This window comes from Rhinatrema bivittatum, chromosome 4 (genome assembly GCF_901001135.1).
Source record: "Rhinatrema bivittatum chromosome 4, aRhiBiv1.1, whole genome shotgun sequence".
NCBI lineage: Eukaryota > Metazoa > Chordata > Amphibia > Gymnophiona > Rhinatrematidae > Rhinatrema > Rhinatrema bivittatum.
In genome coordinates, this window is record NC_042618.1 from 160748244 (window position 1) to 160771541 (window position 23298).

Genomic DNA, 23298 nt, shown 5'->3' on the forward strand with positions numbered 1-23298 from the left:
CCTAAAGCTAATAACCTCCAAGACAACATTTAGTCTTGGAAAAAGAAATGGCCTATGGGAGCAATGATGCCTCACTTTCTTTCACTCAATGAAATAAGTCTCTATGAGCTAAGTTTAAATGTTAACATCTCTTGCTAGCTGCATTTGATTTTGTCAGTGGTACAGAAGGGCCTTACTGAGAACCCAAGAGAACCCCAGGGGAAATAGGGGGTAACAAGTAGAAGAAATCAGAGAGGGGGCTTGAGCATTTCCACAGTTATAAGGAACTTTAGGGTCAATGTGCTAGGTGGTGGAACAGCTGCATATGGTTACAACCCTAGCACCAATACGCACAGGGTGGACAGACAGTCAAAGACAACAGCCTCACTAGTTTTGTTAGTGGATTACTACAAAACTTGGTGGTAAGACATGGGAAGAGGTCAAGTTATTGGATTAAGTAAAGAAACTTGTAAGAACCAAAAAGAAAGATAACAAAATGTGGAGCAATATGCTGCAGATGGTCAAACCTCTACAATTGACAGCTGGCATATCTCCTTAGAGGATGAATGAAATAGCCAGATGACCTGGATATCATCTCTATCATTTTCATCTACCTACTGTATATGCTGGGCTCTGAGAAAATATAGTGGTACTTCTTTGCTTGGGAGTGGAGGAAGGCAGTTTGGATGCCTGATGTGGCCTACTGGCAGAGGTAGAGGAGGCTATGGCCGATTTTGGGTATGCTTCGGTAAAAGAGGAGGTGGACACTGGCTTGGTTTAAGTATGGGAATTTATCTGCTCATATTCTCAAAGTTGAATAGATACAGAGGGGAAGACAAGTGGGCAGACTGAGTGGGCCAACAGGTTCTTGTCTGGCATCATTTATTTATTTGTTTATTTGGAAAATGTGTAGCCCGCTCTCATACATTTCACTTTACTATAGTATGGGCTGAGAATCCCTAACCTACAGACAAGATACTAACATCTAGTTAGTTGACAAATGTTATTAATCCTTCCCAGTACATTAAAATCAACACTTCCAAACCAAGCTGCAGAGATTTTATGGTTGGTATCAGAGGAGTTGATACTCAAAAGAGCTGAGCTCCTAAATTTAGGTCCCTTAGGCACCTATTTTCAATCAAATTTAGGAGCCATAGTTTTCAGGTGAAAAGTCACAGATTTAGGGGCCTAAAATTTAGGTACCTAGTTTTGAAAATCAGTGCTAAGCTCCAAACAGTCTCCCTGTCCTAACTGTGCCCCTGTAGCCACCCACTTTTTTGCTTCCTAAATTTAGAGTCCTAATGAAACTAGGAGGTTCAGTTTAGGAATCGGCCCTGGTAAATTTTCAAAAAGAGCCTACCTCCAAAAATTAGGTGGCCGATATTCAAAAGCCATTAAACTGAAATTTTACTGAAAAGTTATCCATCTAAATGGCTTAGCCGTGATTTTAAATGGTTCATCTGACTAAATTTTAGCCAGATAACTCATTATCCAGATAGAATTTAGCTGGATGCACCTGTGATGGGGGGCAGGCGTTCCAGGGAAGAGCGGAGTTAGCCAAATAGGTTAACCAGCTAACTCAAATATTCAAAATTAACCGGTTAACCTATCCAGCTAAATCTGGCCACATCATAGAGATGTTCTAAAGTTATAGCTGGGTGTATGTATATATATATATATATATATCCGGCTAACTTTAACATAGTCAGGTAATATTCAGCGGCACTTTCACGCCACTGAATATCCAAGTTAAGTTAGCTGGATAGGCGTATCTGGCTAACTTATCTAGCCGCTCTGCAGGCTGAATATTGGCCCCAAGAAGCCTAATCCCTTTGAAAAATTGGGCCCCAGAGAATCCAGGATTTGCAGTACAGAAAGTGTAGCCCATGCGCACCAAGTACTCCAAGGATGTGAACAATTCTGCTTCCACTGTAACAGCTATATAATCTGCACTGAGATTACTCTGGATGGTGCTTACAACAGGGGATGCCCACGTCCTGTGCAGTGCCTTACCGATGGTGAGCCCAGGCTGCATCCCTGCACGAATAGCCTCCGTCTGAGTATGGGTGAACTGAATTGTGTTACTGTAAGAAAAAATGTTAGAGGAAATTATGACGATATGAAAGCAGTTAGCCAAATGAGGATTCACTTCCTAAATTACTCATGGAGGTCGGTTACAAGTGTGATATCACACTCGCCTTGTTTGAAAGAGATAAATCTGGAATTTTATGCTATGTTTTAGAATACTAACTTAATGACTGCTGTGACTATGTATTTTGACACTATTGTATATTAAACATGACAATATAAAGATTAAAGAAATAAAAGAGCTGTCACCTGCTCCCAGCAAAACTTGAAACCCCACCCCCCCACATTTTGGCGCACACATGTATGCCCAATTTTATAATTGTGCGTGCAAGTTATAAAATCAGGGGGTCGGCGCGCGCAAAGGGGGGTGCACAATTGTGCACTTTGCATGTGCCGAGCTGCCTGCCTTCCCCGTTCCCTCCCCCTAACCTGACCTTCTCACCCCCTCCCCCAACCTTTCCCCCCCCCAGCCCTACTCTAAACCACCTCCCCCCCCCCCCCGTACTGTATCGGCCTGAATGTTTATAAGGAAAATTGGTTCTACCTGCTAATTTTCGTTCCTGTAGTACCAAGGATCAGTCCAGACTGCTGGGTTGAGTCCTCCCTTCCAGCAGGTGAGTCAGAGGAACAAGTTGAAGGCAAACCCGCTGCATACCCAGTGGTGCCACCTGCGATCCCTCAGTATAGTCAATATCAAAGCAGAAAATTTAAGGGGGGTGAACAATCAATGACTAATCAAGAACAAAAACCGCAAGTAAGAGCGCTAAAAACTATATACAGAAAAAAGAGCACAGATATAAAACAGTATCCAAAATCGTCATTCTTCATAGTCTCCTAAACCTTATAGAGAAAGAGAAAAAAGAAACAATTGAGCGGACTCTCCGGAAAACTATATCACTGGGCGGGCGTCTGGACTGATCCTTGGTACTACAGGAATGAAAATTAGCAGGTAAGAACCAATTTTCCTTCCCTGTACGTACCAGGATCCGTCCAGACTGCTGGGATGTACCCAAGCTGCCCTAAATGGGGTGGGATCCGGAGAGTCCCACCCTAAGCACACTGGCTGCCAAAAGAATCAACATCCGGAGCCCGGACTTCTAAACGATAATGCTTAGCAAATATGTGCAAAGATTTCCAAGTCGCTGCTCTGTAGATCTCCTGCGGCGAAACACATTGGCTCTAGGCCCATGATGCCGCCTGAGACCTAATCGAATGAGCTTTCAGACCATCGGGTACTGACCGGCCATGACAAATGTATGCTGAAGCGATGGTGTCCTTTAGCCATCGCGCAATGGTAGCCTTGGAAGCCTGACATCCCTTCTTAGGACCGCTCCATAACACAAAAAGATGGTCTGAGAGACGAAAAGCAATTAGGTACTTTCTAAGTATTGCAGAAGCACCCGGCATATACATCTAGCCTCCTCAATTCCTGAGCCTGAGGAGAAGACCATTCTAAATCTGTAAACGCCGGCAGCTCCACAGACTGGTTGACTTGAAACGCCAAGACCACCTTATGCAGAAAGGAGGGTACTGTCCACAGCGAAATCCCCGAATCCGAGATGCACAAGAACGGTTCCCAGCAGGACAAGGCCTGAATTGCCGATATACGCCTAGCGGAGCACATTGCTCGAGGAATACTGTCTTGAGGGTATTAAATCCTTCAGGGTAGTACGTTTAATAGGCTCAAAAGGAGGGGCCGCAGAGCCACGAAGTACCAAATTCAAACTCCATGACGGACAGAGTGCTCGAATCGGCGGATTTAAATGTTTAGCCCCTTTCAAACAACGAGCCACATCTGGATGTCCTGCAAGAGACGTACCATCAACATTACCTCACAAACAGCCCAACGCCGCTACCTGAACGCAGAGCGAACTGTAAGCTAGTCCCTTCTTTAAACCATCCTGCAAGAATGCCAAAATGTGCACTATGGTGGCTCAGCGCAGAGACACGTTCAATCCGCTGCACCAAGAATCGAAAACCTTCCATACCAGAACATAAGTAAGAGAGGTAGAGGTTTTCCCTCCTCGCACGGAGCAGAGTAGAGATAACACGCATCCGGGTACCCCTTCTTTGTTCAACTGCCGCCTCTCATAAGCCAGCCGCTAGACAAAGCGAGCCGCCTGATCGAAAAATACCGGACCCTGCCGAAGCAGATTGGGGAAGATGACCGAGACGCAAGGGACGTCGACCGCTAGGTTGATCAGGTCTGTGAACACGGCCTCCGTGGCCATTCTGGAGCTACCCATTCCAGTGGACTCTATTCTTCAAGACTTTTCCCACCAGCAGCCAGGAGGAAACACAGAGTAGTACGTCGTGGGACCCACGGAAGGATCAAGGCATCTACCCCTTCCGCCCCGTATTCCCTCCGACGACTGAAAAAACGAGCGCCTTTGCATTCAGGCAAGTAGCCATCAGGTCCAGTCGGGGTGTCCCCCATCGACGAGTCAGGAGCCACATTGCTTCCCCGGACAGACTCCCACTATCCGGGGTTAGCTGCTGGCGACTGAGAAAGTATGCGTGAACGTTGTCTACTTCGGCTATGTGAGAGGCCGCCAAACGAACCAGATGGCGTTTCCACCCAGACCATCAACCTGACCGCCTCTGTGGCAACCGGACGACTCTTTGTAACTGCCTTGCTTGTTGATGTACGCCACCAGTTGTCGCATTGTCGGAGAGAACTCTCACTGATAGATGATGAACAAGTGGGAGAAAAACAGCGTAACGGCGAGATGAACTGCTCTCGTCTCCAAGCGATTGATGGACCACTTGAACTGCTGAGGCGTCCACCTTCCTGAGCCGATTGCGACTGGCAGACTGCTCCCCAGCCGAAAAACGGGATTCTCTAGATCCATCCCCTTCTGAAAGTGACTGGGAACTAACCACCATTCGAGGCTGGACCTGGCGAGCTCCAGGAGGGGCAGAGGCAGATGGAACTCCTCTGACTTGGAATCCCATCGGGAAAGCAATGCCTTCTGCAATGGTCGCAGATGCGCAAACACCCAGGGGACCACCTCCAGAGTAGATGCCATAGAACCAAGAACTTGCAAATAGTCCCACACCATGGCCAAAGGGAGGGCCAAAAGGTGGCGCATCTGAGACATCAGCTTAAGCATTCTGTCCTGTGGGAGAAAAAACCTTGCCAAAAGCCGTGTCGAAACGGGCGCCCAGGAATTGTAATCCCGGTAAGGTACCAATTGACTCTTTGTGAATTGTCTACCCAACTGAGGGAGCGAAGACGATGTAAGACCGCCTGAACCGCCACTTTGCAAAGAGCTTCCGACTTTGGCCCGAATGAGCCAGTCATCCAAGTAGGAATGAACCAGAATCCCCTCTCGTCTGAGGGCTGCTGCCACCACCACCATCTGGTAAAACACTCGAGGAGCCGTCGCTAGACCGAACGGGAGCGCCCAAAATTGGTAATGTTCGCCCAAGACCATAAACCGGAGAAATCTCTGATGACGCTCCTCGATTCCTATGTGCAGATAAGCCTTGGTCAGATCCAAGGAGGCCAAAAATTCGCCTTTGTGGATGGCCGCAATGACGGACCTCAATGTTTCCATGCAAAAACGAGGTACCCGAAGCGCCCTGTTGACCGTCTAAGTCCAGTATCAGACGGAAGGATCCCTCCTTCTTGGGCACCACGAAGTAGCTGGAGTACCGTCCGGTCCGATGTTCGGTCATTGGGACCGGGAAAATTGCCCTCTAGATCTTTCAACCTGGCCCAAGGTCTGGAGTATCAACTGTTGATTTATCTGGGGCCCGCAAGGCAACCCCCAAGAAAAGGTCCCGTAACGGGGGAGCAAAATCCAACGTGTAACCGTGTTCTATGATGTTTAGAACCCACTGATCCGAGGTGATCTTGACCCATTCCTCACGAAACAGAGAGAGAGACGTCCTCCAATCTCCGAAACCGAGGAATGGGCCAGCGCACCTTCATTGGGCAGACTTGGTGGCAGAGAAAGCTTGGGAGGCTCGCTCACGCAGAGGCCATCTCCCGCGAAAGGAATGGACCCGAGCCTGGGAACTCATGGACGTCTGCCTCGGAGCAAAGGACGGGGCCCTACCTGTCCGGAAACGGCGTTGACCCCGAAAATGACCCCTGAACGATCCAAAAGTGCGAGAAGAATGAGGCTTGTCCTCCGGGAACTTGTAAACCTTATTATCCCCCAAGTCTTTAATGAGATGTTCCAGCTCATCACCGAATAACGAGTTTCCTTTGAATGGGAAGGAACCCAGCCACAACTTTGACGTAGCGTCAGCCGCCCAGTGGCGGAGCCAAAGAAGCCTCCTAGCAGAAACTGCAGAGGCCATCGTGCGAGAGGAGGTACGTAGAAGATCATATAAGGCATCAGCAGTATAGGCCACAGCCGACTCCAAACAATTTGCCTGGTCCAGCTCTGCTGGGGGGAGATCTTGAGAGGTGAGCAATTGTTGCAACCCACCCACCCACCCATCCAGCTTTCTGCATGAGACTACTGCAAATGGCCGCCCTAACACCGAACGCCGAAACCTCAAAAATCCGTTTGAGAAGAACCTCGAGCTTCCTATCCTGGAGGTCCTTCAGAGCAGTACCTCCCGTCACAGGAATGGTCGTGTGCTTAGCAATCGCAGAGACGGTCGCATCCACCTTAGGGACCTTCAGCAACTCCAAGGACTCCTGCGGAAGCGGAAAGAGTTTTTCCATGGCCCTACTAACCCTCAGACTGGCCTCTGGCGCGTCCCATTCCCGAGTAAGCAGCTGCCAAAGCTTCGGGTGAAAGGGAAAGTCTTTAGGCGGAGCCCTCAGCCCTGCAAAAACAGGGTCCCCTGGGGAAGGATCCGCCACTGGCTGCAGTGCCGGAATATCAAGCTCTTCCAGAACATGAGGGATTAGAGGGTCCAGCTCCTCCCTGCAAAATAAGCGGAACACCTGTGGGTCATCCCCTTCCACAAGAGCAGAATCTTCAACATCATCGCCCGCAGTGTCCGCTGTGGAAGGGTCTTGGGACGCGGGGTCCAGGGGAATAGCTGGTGGCGGAACCACCTGAATAGGGGCTAGACGGGGTATAGGAACTGCAGGAACTACAGACCCTTCCGCAGGTCTAGGGACCTTAGCCAGTGGAGACTGCTGCCAATCCAAATCTGCCTCTGCCTCCAAATACGCTTTGTGCAACAGTAAAATAAACTGTGATGAGAAAGGATGCTGCCAGATTCCGATTCCCCTTCTAAAGGCCTTTCGGGGCTTAAACTATGAGGGGAAAGCAGCGGAGGGAGATCCCCTCCCCCCAGACATTGTGCAGCATCGGCGCCTGAGAATTCCAAAATGGCCGCCGTTCCCGTGCTTAGCGGGAACGGGGCAGGCCGATGGAGAGGAGCCGTCTGAGCCCTGCCTAAGCCGCGCATTTGCGCGGCTTAGGCAGGCAGTTCGGAAGGCCCTTCGTCCCCGGGGAGGCGGGAGAGCCGTGCTGCCAGCTCTCCACATGCCGAACATCGCGATCCCCACGGCATGGCAGAAATAGAAAAAATCAGTAAGTTCCTCCGGAGTGCCGGGTACTTAGAGCAGGCTTTAACTTTTTTTTTTCTTTTTACAAAAAATGGAGCCAGTGAATCAGGGGAATGTACCTCCCTGGAATGTAACAGAAAATAGCTCCCTTCAGAGGAATGAAGCATCTCTGGAATCGGAGGGGGGAGGGACCGGCCTATCGGTAAATTCCCCCTACTCGGGTATTAATAACTTCCTCCTGGTATCAAGGCTTGTAGGCACAAGGCCCTTTATGCTGCTCTAACCAAAGTTATTGAATGGAAAGTAATTTTTTTTTTTAAGTACTTACTAAGGCTGATCTAGTCAATGATCATTAAGGAGTAAGGAACCCCTTTTTAATAGAAACAAACACTCAATTTTAGAAAGGATCAGGACTGCAGGGGTATGTCTTCCTTCACCTGCTGGAGTCAGAGAAATTCTGAGGGATCGCAGGTGGCACACTGGGTTATCAGAGGGTGCCTTCAACTTTTTTCTCTGACTCCACCTGCTGGAAGGGAGACACAACCCAGCTGTCTGGACTGATCCTGGTACGTACAGGGAAATGGGGAATTGGTTCCACCACCAGAGTCTGATATTCCGTTTTCACCAAAATTCAGCATTATATAACAACACATATATAGTAACACAATTTAAAGCATTACTTTTCTTTTGTTTGAAGAGGAAAGTGCCAAGGCATGCTTTGAAGAGAGGAAATCCCTGGTACTCTTACTGATGTCATCTCACCAGGCCTCATGGTCATCAGCACATCAATGTGTGCTGTTGGGAGACGCTTGGATGTCAAAGTCAAAGCAAGAGTTGTAAGTTGGATCATGGGTGTCAATTTAGAAAAGCTGTAAATCTAAATCACTGTAACTTGAAACATCTTAAGTTGAGGATTTCCTGTATTGAGTTTTTAAGAATTTTTAGAGGTTTTTTTGCTCATTATTTTTTTGGTGATGGGGGGTGTGATGAGGAAGATGTTTTCCCCCTTTGTTCACGTCCATCACCTAGTTTCTCCTGTATTCCTTCCTTCTCCTTGTGTTCCTACAGGCTCTGGCCACTGAATCGCTTTCCAATCACTACCTCTAGTAGCTTGGTGGGGCTCTCTTCAGTCTGCAGCATTTGTTTCTCCCAGTGGCAAAGCTCTGGGACCTCAGCACATAAGTGTTCCTGCTGGCAGCAGAGCTCTGGGAACTTGGCCTACAGCTGTTCCTCCCAGCAGTAGAACCTGGTCCTCTTGGTGGCAGAGATATGGGCTCTTGGCCCACATCTGCTCATTCTATCAGTCGCCGCTCTGGGCCCACACCTGCTGCTCCCAGAGTGCAGATTTCTGCCATTTTGGGATGAAGGATGGTGTTGCATACACTAACTTCTGATTCTCCTTGCCCTGCTCTACCCATCTTCATGAAGCCAACAGTCCAAACTTACACTGTCTATAGATTTGTAAGAACCCAAAGCATATGTGACAATAGGAACTTGTCTATTCTTTTTGTGTGATAATACACACTCAGAATGTGCATTATTACAGGTGAATGTTATCACATACTAGTTATTATATACCTGTGGAAAGGCCTTTATAAAGTAAAGGCTCTGGCGATTCTGAGGTCCATATTCAGACATAGTCCAGACAGTAAAGTTAGCTAGATAAACTTATCCGGCTAACTTTGGAGACATATTCAAATGTGCAGCTGCACTACTGAATATAGCCGGCTATCTTATAGTTAGCCAGCTAACTTTATCTGGCTAACTTTAGGATACTCTTTGGCCCACCAGACTTGGCCAGCTAAGTCAGCCAACTAACTCAACTCCTCTCAGTTATGCCACCGGAACGCCCCTAACTTATTCGGCTAAATTCTAGCCACCTAATTTATTAAGGACTAGCTGTACCCAGCCACATGTTGCTGTGGCTCAGTCTGGTTAAATGGAAAAGAAAGAAAAGAGAAAGCGCACGTTTCTGCATTTGCTCTGCTCCGGCTGTCCCAACTCCCTCCCCCTTTCCCCGGCGGTGGATGGACTGGCTCGGCGACTCTTCTATCCTTTCCTCCTCCTGTGTGTAACTGTCCAGCAGTCCCTACTCCCTCCCCCATTCCCCAGCGGCAGAGGAACGGGCTGAGCCGTTTCTCGGAGCAGTGACTCGTCTGCCCTTTCCTCCTCCCTTCTGTGACACCCAGCACATAGCGCAGAGCTCTATGGTCCGCACATGTGCGGTAGAGCTGCTCTCTACTGCACATTTGCGGTCCGGCCAGAGCCCATTTATATTGTAGATAGTGTGCGTTGCTTTTACGTCCAACAGATGGCGCTGTTTTTCCAAAAAAGCATGTTTTACCTGTCACAGGTGTGACATCTATATAATATAGGTATATAAAAACACGCGCGTATTCGAATGCAACGTTGTGTCAAAATTTCAAAGCAATCGGTGAAGAACTTTCGGAGATTTAAGATTTTGAACAAACATTTAATTTTTATTTATATAGATATGTGCCCAAATCTTCATTTAGCCAGTTAATTTCTGAGATACCCAGCTAAATGCTTTTGAACATGGACCTCACTGTTATTGTTCCTGCTGAGCTATGGCTGTTGTAAAGAGGAAACGGCAGCAGAGCCTCACCATCTGGATTGTGGTAAAGAGGAAGTGGAAGCAGAGAGAAAAGGCCTCCCTCTCTGGGCTATGGTTCAGTTCAGTTTATTATTTAATATATCGCAATTCCATATAATATTAAAGCGATGTACACTAAAATCATCAAATGTTAATAACTAATAATTGTCAGATATAAAGGGCCAGATACTGAAAGCGCATTCAGCACTCGATAGCTGGTTAAGTAGGACTTATCCGGCTATCTTGCAGTCCACTGAAAATCGAGGTACACGCGGATATTCAGCGGCACAGCTATGCCACTGAACGTCCCTTGTAACTTAGCTAGTTAAATCATATCCATCTAAGTTACTTAACTGGCTAATGCTCAATAACGGAAATAAAGGGTGTAAGCCTCACCCTCTGAGCTGGAGTAAAGGGAAAGTAGCAGCAGAAAGTATAGGCATCTTCGTCTGATTTTTGATGAAGTGGAAGCAGCTGCAGAAGGCAGAAGCCTCAGCCTATGAGTTGTGGTAAAGGGGAAGGGAAAGCAGAGGGAGTAGGCCTCATCCGCTGGCTGTGGAAAAGGGACAGCAGCAGTGGAAGGGGTAGGCCTCACCATTTGGGCTGATTGTAGGGGTAAGGCCCCCTGTTTGGTGGTACATGGGGTTCCACAATTAGCACTTCGCTGTTCTCTGGGGTCTCATCTTCCTTTTTCCGCTTCTTTCCCGTCCCGATCCTGATAGGGAAAGTGATCCTAGAACACAGGATACAGTTAATTATATAACTTACATTTTATTGAACCATTGACAAGCAGGATTTAGATAGTGAGCTTATAAACATTAGATTCAAATCCACTTAGCATTGCCACACTAAATTAGCATAAATGTGGTACAAAGATTTTCATTTTCATCCCTTCCCACCCCCAATTTCCCCAAGAGTATCAAACTGTCATCAGCCAAATGGATTAGATACATTCTTCATGCCATTTAAAAAATGGTTTCCAAATAGTTAATGACAAGTGAGCTGAATCTTTACGAGCTGTGGTCAGATGAAACATAGAATATATTGTTCATAATCGTCGAGTAAGTGAGGATAAAATAGGTACATGGGTATCCTTCCACAGACATGCCACCTCACATCTTGCAGCACTGATATACGTTATTAATTTTAGTTTCTTTGTGGGCCAATCTTTCAGATACATAGAAAACAAATATATATTTGATTCCCAGGGCACCATTAGCTTAAATATGCCCAAAAATATGCCCAAAAAAAAAAAAAAAAGAGGTCCCACGTGGGACCTCTTCAGCCAATTGGGAGCCGGAGACACGGAGCAGCAGCACCAACCAGGAACTGACGAGCCAAAAATAAATAAATAAAGGTAAAGCCCTTTAAATTCAGGGCCCTTCTTCTGGCGACGCGCACCGGGCGTCGCACGCCAAAGGCGTGTGACAAAGGGGCCCACCCCTTTGTGCGCCCCTTCATGCAGCTCCTTAAGGCAGCTCTCTGTGAAACAAGCGTTTGTCTTATTAACAGGAACACTCTTATTCTCCATTCATCTCGACGTTAGCAGTTCACTCCCACACCAGTTCCTCTTGCGATATTTTTGTATTCGCTCGAAACCAATCCCTACCTTCCTCACTCACGATCTACCACTGCTGCGAACCATGATCACTCTCACCATCCCAATCATTCACAAAAGCAGGAACAACTTAGAAAAATCCTCCTACTCACCCTCAATCTTGCAAAAGAGATTAATCCCAATCATGATATCTCCTTTGAACCAACTTCTAGGTCTCACTCTTTTCACACTAACACTATTAAATGCTCAATCCCTCACAAAAAAAAACTCATCTTCTCCATGACTACCTCTTGGAATCCCAACCTGACCTATGTGCCATCACAGAGACCTGGTTAAAAACAGAAGATATTGCCCTAATCAACCAACTTCCGCTTTCCTCATACAACTTCTTCTCTATTCCCAGACCTAAGAAGAGAGGTGGAGGTCTGCTTCTCGCTGCAAACAAAAAACTTAGACTTACTCTTCAGTGGGCAAATGCCTCTCCCCCCCTGGAACTTGCCATCTTCAAATCTAACAACCTACAAATTGCCCTTACCTATGCCCCTCCCGGCTACCTTGAGTCAGACCCATCCCCGTTAATAGAGCTCATATCCAAACATATTAATTCAGACAAACCAGCCATCCTTTTGGGAGATTTCAACCTCCATGTGGATGAGTCCCCACTGTCGTCGAGCTGCGACACATTTCTTAATTCATTGAGTGGTATGGGCTTCAAACAAATTATCAATGAACCTACCCACAAAGCAGGACACACCTTGGACCTGATCTTTTTAAATGAGAGCCTCTCCCCCTCAACTGGCACACTCTGCACTCCTATCCCCTGGTCTGATCACAAGCTTATCTCCACCACTCTAAAAAATCATCAACCTTTCACCTCTCAGTCTCAAAAGACCAAAATCCAGTACAGGAAGTTATGTAACCCTGACACACTCATCAATCACCTAACTTCGGAATTAGAACAGCTCGACCTCACTGACGCAGTCTTGGCCACTGCTTCCTGGTCAGAAATCACGAAAAAAGTGGCTGACCTCACCTGCCCACTAACTTCAAAAACTCTTCATTCAAATAAGGACAACAGAAAACCGTGGTACACACCGGAACTTAAATCCATCAAGAGAGACCTCAGAAGCAGAGAACACCTTTGGCGCAAAAACCCTTCCTCTACAAGTAACCTGACGGCATACAAAACACTTATGCACCAATACAGGATCGCCATCCTCCGTACCAAAAGAAACTTCTACTCTCAAAAAATCCATCATTTCATCTACGACCCAAAAGCGTTATTTACTCTTATTTCCTCGCTCACCAAACCATCACCTACTGCGGTTCCAGATGATCAAGCTGCAAGCAAAGCAGCCGAACTAGCTACTTACTTCAAAAAGAAAATCCTAAACCTCTTAGCCCCGCTCACGCACAACAATACTCCTCTCCCTCCACCCCCCATTACAGCAACCGCTCATCCAATTACAAATCTTGAAACCTTCGAACCTACCTCTTCATTGGAGATAGAAATCATTCTCAAAAAGTTCAAACCTGCGTCTCACCCTCTGGACGCAATCCCATCCAACCTGCTTATCTCCATTCCTAGTACCATTTCCAAGCATATTGCAAAAATCATCAATTGTTCGCTCTCACAGGGCCATGTACCAGACCCACTGTATTTTCATGATGTGTTTTGCTAAGGTCTTGGCCATGTAAAAGACAAATTAAAGTTATTAAAATAACTCTTTAACTGTGGATGGCATTTATTAAAACATCCACTGGCTCTAACAGAGACATATCTCCTTTTCATGGTTAGCAACTTAATGAGTCCAATGCTTCAGGCAAGGAGAGCGGGGTAGTGTGTGGAGGAGAGGGGGGCCAAGGTAGGATTCTAGCAGACATATTGGTTCATGAGAAAACTGGATTTAAGTTGTTATGCCTTTCATGAGACCAACAATTATCTAAATATGTTGCACAAGAGCTTTTGAGACCCTTTTACAGATATGACTTCTGTTTGGCTGTTTTCTTTGTGACGGATAAAAGCAAAACACCAAAATCTGTGTATTAGTGTATGATGCTCTGAGAATATATCAAATAGAAAAACAGAAAGAGTGAGAGAGAGACAGGCTGTGTCTTGCCTTTGAGTGAGATAATTGCAATTTTTCATACTTTAAAGGTGTCTGCAAAGTTCAAAATTTACCTGAATGGGGGTTTCTGCAGAGATGGGTTCTCCACTGTCACTTTTATAGTGTAGCCGGGAAAACTAGCTTTCAGATGATCAATGCTAAGGAACGTGTCATTGAAGTCCAGGCTGGCGATCTGATTAGGCATTTTAGAGTAATGGGCACTGCCTGGGTCTCCATATCCCAGGATGATGTCATGCAGCCAACCAGGAACCACGCAGTCAGTGTTCATCAAGTTCCGGATGGTCTCCAGCACAGCCTACAAGAAAAGAATCAAGGGAGATATCAGTGGCTCACTCTCCACAGGAAAGGTGTTCCACCTTGCAAAAACTGTCACCCCCAAAACCCATAATCTGACTACACCCACTTCACACAGTCAGGGACCTGACATCAGAGGAGAGGTGGTATGAGATCTCTGTAGAGTTCCCTTTTCTTCCCACAGGACCATAAGGTAACACCAATTATAATAGTATTAATAGTGAACTTATGTAACAACTTTTCCAAACAGAATCTCTATCTCCTTTATAGTCCTGCTGGGAAGACATGAGAGCCCTATAGAGATATTAGACCCCCCCCCCCCCTCCTCCTACCACCCTTCACTCTGTCGTCAGTTCCCTGTCTGTGAATGGTGAGTGTAGTCAAACTGTGGTGAGAGAAGCGAGAAGGGAATATAACAGAGACATCTAAATACATAAAAGGTATTAACAATGCACAAGAAGCAAACTTTTTTCAAGGGAAAGGAAATTCTAGAACTACGCAGTACAATATGAAGCTTCAAAGGGGGTTGACTCAGGAATTATTTATTTAGATTTTTTTTTTTATGTCAGGAAATATGTTTTTATATCTTTACATTAGTAATCAGTCCACAGTAATACAACACTTCCTATCCTATAGCTTTTTAACTTTTCTGAGAAGTCTCTTCTGAAGGACTTTATCAAACACCTGAAAAATCCAAATGCACTATGTCAATCGATTCATCTTTATCCATATGCTTATTTACTCATTCAAAGAAGTCTAATACGTTAGTAAGGCATGACTTCCCTTTGCTAAATTCCTGATGAATCTTCCCCATTAAGCCATGTTTATCCATATGACCTTTATTCTTAATTATAATTTCAATCATTTTATCAGGCACAGACTTTAGGCTCATCAGTTTGTAGTTACTCAGGTCACCACTGGAGCCCTTTTTGAAAACTGTTGTTATATTTGCTACCCTCCAGTCCTCAGGTATAGAGGTGGATTTGAGTCATAGGTTACAGATTACCAGAACCCTAAGGTGAATGCCATCAGGTCCCAGTGATTTGCAACTATTTAGTGTGTCAATTTGCTCTAGTACTTCTTCCAGATTCACACTGATTTGATTCCGAGTCATCACCTAGAAAAATAAATAGTTCAAGTGTGGGTATCTCTCCTCTGTAAAGATGCAAGTGAAAAATTAATTTACTTTTTCTACTATAACATTATCCTCTCTGAGTGCCCCTTTTCCCTCCCTCCACACCCCACTGGTCATCTAGTGGTCCAATTGACTTGAACATAAGAACATAAGACTTGTCATACTGGGTCAGACCAGGGTCAATCAAACCCAGTATCCTGGTTCCCACAGTGTCCAATCTAGGTCACAAGTACCTGGCAGGATCCCAAGGGGTAGATAGATTCCAAGCTGCTTGTGCCAAGAATAAGTAGTGGATATCTACAACTCCATGGTTTATGGACTTTTCCTCCACTACACTAATAGCTTTCACCAAATCCTCTGGCAACAAATTCCAGAGTTTAATTATGCGTTGAGTAAAAAAAATATTTCTCTTAATAGTTTTAAATGTATTACCTAGTAACTTGTTTGTCCCCTAGTCTTTTGAAAGAGTAATAAATGATTAATGTTTATTTGTTCCATTCTTCTCATTTTATAAACCTCTACCAAGCTGAAGAGTCCTAACCTTTTTATCCTTTCCTCATAAGGGAATCGTTCAATCCCCTTTATCATTTTGGTTGCCCTTCTCTGTACCCTTTCTAATTCTGCTATATCATTTTTGAAATGAGGTGACCAGAACTGCACACAATACTCAAGATGAGATCAAGTGGAGGTCAAGAAATCTAATAACCTTGAGAGAGCAAACAATTTAAGCCAAGTAGAGAGAAGGCCCATCCACCACAAAACTGGAAAGTGTATATATGGAAAAAAAAGCTATGGGGAGAGTGGGAGTTGGGAAGAGAGAGTAAGGTTCAAATTCCCAGTGGCAAAATATGTCCAGCCCTCACAGACTGAACACAAATATACAGAGAAAAAGAAAAATAGTTTTTATAAGCTACAGCTAAAACACATCAGCCCTAGTTAAAGTCAGATGTAAAGGAAATTATTATAAAATAGCTTAAATTTTACAGGCTACAGCAAAAAGACATCATCCCTAGTTAAAGCCACCTAAAAGAAAAATATATAGTAAAAGCAAGCTAGATAACTCAGCAAGAGGATTTCAAATGAAAAATTACAACACTTATCCCAGAAGTACACGGTCCACAGCACCCTTTAGTGAAGGACAAGATGCAGTGAGTTTGAGCATAAATATACGACACAAAAAAATGTTTTTGTAATTAAGTGGTATCCCTCTTTTTCGTACAAACAGATGATATCAGATATGTCTTTTACAGTATAAAAATGCTGCTCTATGTTGTTTGGTCAGCCAGCAATACTAGTCTTTTCTTCCATAATAATAGATCTCTTACAGACACTAACTATTTTTATGACAGAAGAATCTCTTAATTGACCATGTATTTTTTATTTTTTTTTAAAGATTTATGTCTAGCTTCATTTCAAAGAATATTTCTCAAAACAAGTTACAAAATCAAAATTAAAAATTAGATAATATATAATAAAACAGCGATGAGCCAGTCCTGGACCTCTTGTCAAAAGATCCAAGGCCCGCAGTCAGGGAAGCCTGCAGGCACCAGTACCCACTGCAGAGACTCTTGATGTTGATTCAAAAACATCAAATGTTAAATGGGCCATGTGTTTTCCATGCTCCAGCCCTCTGCCTACTAGTGACTCCAGGGTATCATGCAGCTTTTGAGGGAGCTGCTTTTTCAAAATGTTTTGCATGTACTGGCAAATGAAGAGCTGATAAGAGGCTATGCAGTCACTGAGCATAGCTTCCTGACAAACCTTCCTTCCAAGAGTGTCGAGGGTATGAGAATCCCTCCTCAGGAGCACAGAGATGTACGTCCTAGACTTCTTGTCCTTCTTGAGGACTACCACCAACTGGTATGGTAGCTTATTGCTCATCAAATCTGGGGGCCTTTTGGATATGATATATGGCATCACAGAGAGGGGGGAGTCTCCCATAATCTCATCAGGGTCTCCTGAAAATCATCATGGATGGTCACTGCCACGATATACATGGGAGGGGTCCAAAAACTGGATGATGTCGAGCATCTTGGCCCTAGACTCTTTCTTCTCCTTCAATTCAAACAGAATGGCATCTGCCATTCTCTTGACACAGTCAGCGAATGAAATGTTCTTTGGAGATTTTCTCCTTTCTTGTGGAGAAGAGGGGTTGGAGAGGAGACCTGTTGACATCTCCTGATCAGATAAGTTCTCAGATCCATAGTCATACCCGCAATAATATTCAGTCTCTCAGTCCAACAGGTATGTCAGAGATGTGGACTGGGATGTTACCTGGTTAGCAGCCAAGTCCTCAGAGAGGACTGCACTTGCCTGTTGAGGCAAGACTCCAATGAATTTCAGTGCACCAGGAAAGCTTCCCCCCCTAATACACTGGAAATTAACAGCACTCCATGCTGATTCCTATCTACAAATCGGTATTGGAGCCCTACCGCTAGGTGTCATCAGTTTCTCCAGAAGGAGCTGGATGTCAATCTGCATTGACACTGATGTCATCTATGCTGATGCACTGATACTCTGCAACATATTCTCCAGAGCCTCCTAGGTCTTCCTGCCCAGTTCCTCCTTGAAAACTGTTTATGCCAGTACAGATTAGGAGGCAGGAGTGGAGGCCGCATCTTCTTTGGATATCAGAGGTGAATCGGTGGTTGCACCTGGACCCTTGGAGATCTCCTTCCCAAGGGAATGCTTTAGAAGCTTCACAGTTCCTGCCAGAAGGTCCCCACTCCTGGTATCATGCATCAACGGAGACCAATGTTGATGCTGCTTAGTCTTTGCTCGATACATGTCACAGGAACTCTGATGCCAGTACCCAAGAAGCAGAACCCAGCACTTTTTTCAGGTTGGAGAAGTAGAATGAAGGGTTGTTTATTTTATTTATTTATAAAAGTTATATACCCCTCATCAATTTCTGGGTGGTGAACAATAAAAACAATCACAATTAATAAAAAATAAAAATCTTAAACATAGATCAATGTTCAGGGGGACTGATGCCTCCCTAAAGTCGATGCACTGCCAGCACTCAATGCAGCTCCTGGATCCCTCAATGCTGATGTTGATTGGCAGCACTGAAGTCTTCCAAAGAATTCTCCATGAGCTCCAGCTGGGAAAGAAGTCCTTTAAGGGTCATAGTCTCACACAAGGAGCACACTGAGATGTCATGGTTGGCCCTCAGGCAAAGCACATCTCTCTCATGGGGATCCATGTTAAACATAATGCGTTCACACAGCGGGCAATTATCAAAGCCACTTTCTGAGGCAGAGGACAAAAAAATAAGTGAGGCAAAATCAAACTGACTGATGGCAGGTCAAAAACCCGACTGTTGCCACTCTGGGGCACTAATTACAGTGCACCACGCAGTCAATGAAAAATTAAAGGAAACTTAGAGGACTAGAGAGTGAAAAAAAAAACAGCTTGCATGGCTCTGTACAGATAGTGCCTGTGGCTCTAAATGAAAGTCTTCCACTGCAGCAGCTGAGAGAAAATAAACTGCGACCTGCAGATTTTGAGGGAAAGATGAGCCTGAGGGGCTCTGCATGGGAATGTTCTAGAAGCATGGGAAGCTTCTAGAAGCTTTGAAGTCAAACTTCTGTGCTGGATTCTATCTGATGATGTCACCTATATATGAGAACTACCATCCTCTTGTCCTCAGAGAACAAGGTTTTTAATTGCTTTCCTAAAAATCACATCACTTAGCAACCTGATTTCTTTTCGAAGATCATTCTTAGGGCTTGCAAAATATAAGGCCCTGTTTTTACAACTTTGCCCCTTGTTATATTTTACCAGCAGCAGTTCCAAAACAGCACTCTGCAAAATCCGGAGAGGCCTGGAAGAAATATACGCAGATAGTTTCTCTCTTATATAGATCAAGCCTTGATTATGAAAAACTCTAAAAACTAAAGTCAAGGTATAAAGAGTGTAAGAAGAGAGTCTGGGAGCCAATGCAAAAGTTAGTGTAATAAGATTGTTCCCATAATCAACCTAGCTGAATTATTCTGTACAATCTCTAGACTAATTAGACCTTTCTTTGTTAAATCCATATATAGTGCATTAGAACAATATATTTTAAAAAGAACTAAAGACTGAACCATCATTTGAAGATCATCAGTGGACAATACCCTATGGATATGCCTAATTTGTCTTAAAGAAAAATAATTTTTGACTACAATAGAAAATGCTTATCCAAATTTAGATTGGCATAAACCCAGATTTATATTTCACCTCTCAGACATTTCAAAGCAGATTACATACAGATATTTTAGATATTTCCCTGTCCCCAAAGGGTTCACAACCTGAGGTCTAGATTCACTAAGCCACAATATGGCTACAAAGCAAAGTTGCTTACCTGTAACATGTGTTCTCTGAGGACAGCAGGTTGTTCTTCCTCATACATGGGTGACATCAGATGGAGCCCAAACACAGTTCACAGTTTCTAGAACTTTGACTTGGCACACCGAGTATGCCGAGCATAGAAACATAGAAACATAGAAACATAGAAATGACGGCAGAAGAAGACCAAACGGCCCATCCAGTCTGCCCAGCAAGCTTCACATTTGTAGAGAGCAGTGATGGAGCTCCAACCAAGTGAAATATCAAGCTTGATTAGTTAGGGGTAGTAGGGGTAGTAACCGCCGCAATAAGCAAGCTACACCCATGTTTATTTGTTTTACCCAGACTGTGTTATTCAGCCCTTATTGGTTGTTTTTCTTCTCCCCTGCCGTTGAAGCAGGGAGCTATGCTGGATATGCGTGTAGTATCAGTTTTTCTTCTCCCCTGCCGTTGAAGTAGAGAGCTATGCTGGATATGCGTGAAGTATCAGTTTTTTTTCTCCCCTGCGGTTGAAGCAGGATATGCATTGAAAGTGAAGTATCAGGCTTATTTGGTTTGGGGTAGTAACCGCCGTAACAAGCCAGCTACTCCCCGCTTTGTGAGTGCGAATCCTTTTTTCTTCTCCCCTGCCTTTGAAGCAGAGAGCTATGCTGGATATGCGTGAAGTATCAGTTTTTCTTCTCCCCTGCCGTTGAAGCAGAGAGCTATGCGTGAAGTATCAGTTTTTCTTCTCCCCTGCTGTTGAAGCAGAGAGCTATGCTGGATATGTATTGAAAGTGAAGTATCAGGCTTATTTGGTTTGGGGTAGTAACCGCCGTAACAAGCCAGCTATTCCCCACTTTGTGAGTGCGAATCCTTTTTTCCACATTTCCTCTTGCTGTTGTAGCTTAGAGTGATGTTGGAGTCACAGTAACCATGTGTATGTTTATTGAATAAGGGTATTATCTCCAGGCAGTAGCCGTCATTCTGGCGAGCCACCCACTCTTTATTGACGGCCTCTTGATTTTATGGATCCACAGTGTTTATCCCACGCCCCTTTGAAGTCCTTCACAGTTCTGGTCTTCACCACTTCCTTCGGAAGGGCATTCCAGGCATCCACCACCCTCTCCGTGAAGAAATACTTCCTGACATTGGTTCTGAATCTTCCTCCCTGGAGCTTCAAATCGTGACCCCTGGTTCTGCTGATTTTTTTCCTATGGAAAAGGTTTGTCGTTGTCATTGGATCATTAAAACCTTTCAAGTATCTGAAAGTCTGTATCATATCACCTCTGCTCCTCCTTTCCTCCAGGGTGTACATATTTAGATTCTTCAATCTCTCCTCATAAGTCATTTGATGAAGACCTTCCACCTTTTTGGTCACCCTTCTCTGGACCGCCTCCATCTTGTCTCTGTCTCTTCGGAGATAGGGTCTCCAGAACTGAACACAATACTCCAGGTGAGGTCTCACCAAGGACCTGTACAAGGGGATAATCACTTCCCTTTTCTTACTCGATATTCCTCTCTCTATGCAGCCCAGCATTCTTCTGGCTTTAGCTATCGCCTTGTCACATTGTTTCGCCGACTTCAGATCATTAGACACCATCACCCCAAGGTCTCTCTCCTGCTCCGTGCACATCAGCCTTTCTCCCCCCATCGAATACAGTTCATTCGGAGCATGACCATACCATGCATCATGCAGGATCCCTTCTCCAGTCTTTCAATATAGAATTATATATAAAAAAAGAAATAGAAGAAACCCAACTCCGCAGGGTGGTGGGCGGGTTTTGTGAGCCTGCCCTCTCTTGGGCTGTTGACTACGAAAGGACTGAGACCTCCCAAAGGGCTGAGACCTCTGAAATGTTGAGTTTCTGTAGGGGCAAAAGTGTTGGGAGCCCCTGGATCGACCCTCATAGGCGAGGGATGCTGTTAACTGCTTTCTCTTATCTTCTGGTAGCCGGGAAACTAGAGATTCGCCCCACTTACTGGCAAGCTTTTCCAATTTGTTTTCGAAAAGGAGTGATCCTTTAAAGGGCATCTTTCTAAGATTTGCCTTGGAGGTTGCGTCTGCTGACCAATTCTGCAGCCATAGCTGTCGTCTGACCGCTACTACTGAGGCCACTCCTCTGGCTGAAGTAAGGACTAAATCCGAGCCTGCATCAGCTAGAAAGGTGGGGGTCCATAATCGCTCTGGAATTCACCCCCCGAGTTATCCACTTCCTGAGAGAGAAGTAGGCACGAATGAGCTACCAGGGTAGAACAAGAAGCAATCTGTAAGGTCAGTGCTACTGCATCAAAGGCCTGTTTAAGAATGGTCTCCCCATCCTTCCATCGTGCGCATCCTTTAAGGCCGCTTCTTACTCCACTGGGATAGTTGTTCACTTAGAGATGGCACAGACCAGCACATCCACTTTGGGAAATGCAAACGCTCTCTCATTGCTGGATCCAGTGGTTATAGAACTTCTAACACTTGCCCCCTTTTAAAACTTGCTTCTGGGGCATCCTATTCCAGGTCAATCAACTCCTGGATGGCCTTCCAGTACTGGAAAATAGCAAGAGACTTTCTGTAGGGAAATCAGAATGGGATTCTTCTTTGGTTCCGTCATAGAATCTGCCCTAGGAACTCCCAACATCTTCAGGATCTGGGAAACCAGGGCCAGCAATTCATCTCTATGGAAAAACTGTAAATGGTCCAATATGGTTCTAAACCAGGGGGAATTTCCCCATCTTCCAAGGAATCTGTATCCTCATCTTCATCCATGCCGTCCAGGTTCCTGCCAGGGATACTCTTGGTGACGCAAGGCATACTTTGAAGTCTGCCGATAGGACTGGGAGAGGATGGGCTTACTGGCTGAGGTTCTGTCCAGACAGGGGCAAGTGAGAAAGCAGACTGTGCCTGAACGAAGGCTTGAAGGCCCTGGAAAAATTCCACCCAAGAGAAGGCAGCAGAGTCCATGCCCAGCCCAGGAGGTACTGGGGTAGGTGCTGCTGAATTTCCCTCTCCCATGGATGACCCAGTCCCAGGGATACTCAGATCCAGGGTACTTCCAGTTAAGGCTGTGGCTAACCCATTCTCTGAATGGGTGGAGCCGGGCTTAGCAAAGTCCGGGGAAGCCAACTCTCCCTGGGCTTCTTCACAGTGCTGTTGTAAGTTGGAAACCAGGTCAGACTGCGAAGCCCTAATATGACAAGCAGCGCGGAGAGAAAGGCGCTTATGTTTCTTGGCTGCTGGAGCTATTGGCGGTGATAACTGTATGTTCTGTTGGCTCGCACTTAAAATTATATGCACACAGATTTCAGGTGCCTAGGCAGGACGCGGCGAGGTGCACGCATAAGGGTAGATTTTAAAAAAGCGCGCCTTCGCGTACTTTTGTTGGCGCATCAGGCGCAAACAAAAGTACGCTGGATTTTAGTAGATACGCGCGTAGCCGCGCATATCCGCTAAAATCCTGGATCAGCGCGCGCAAGGCTGCCGATTTCGTGTAGCCGGCGCGCGCCGAGCCGCGCAGCCTGCCGCCGTTCCCTCCAAGGCCGCTCCGAAATCGGAGCGGCCTCGGAGGGAACTCGCTTTCGCCCTCCCCTCACCTTCCCCTCCCTTCCTCTATCTAACCCACCCCCCCGGCCCTATCTAGACCCCCCCCCTACCTTTGTTGGGGGATTTACGCCTCCTGGAGGGAGAAGTAAATCCCCGCGACCTGGGGGCAGTTCCGGAGG

The 23298-nt window shown here is 45.6% G+C and overlaps 1 protein-coding gene across 2 annotated transcripts in view; it reads right to left on the minus strand.

Moving 5' to 3' along the window:
• AQR (aquarius intron-binding spliceosomal factor) overlaps window positions 1-23298 on the minus strand; it is a 276039-nt gene that overhangs the window by 93969 nt on the left and 158772 nt on the right. For both annotated transcript variants that reach the window (XM_029599025.1, XM_029599024.1), the window contains exons 20-22: window positions 13904-14145; window positions 10759-10896; window positions 1995-2063 (exon numbers count right to left, since the gene is read on the minus strand). In XM_029599025.1, the coding sequence (XP_029454885.1) occupies window positions 1995-2063; window positions 10759-10896; window positions 13904-14145 (449 nt within the window). The remainder of the gene's footprint in view (window positions 1-1994; window positions 2064-10758; window positions 10897-13903; window positions 14146-23298) is intronic.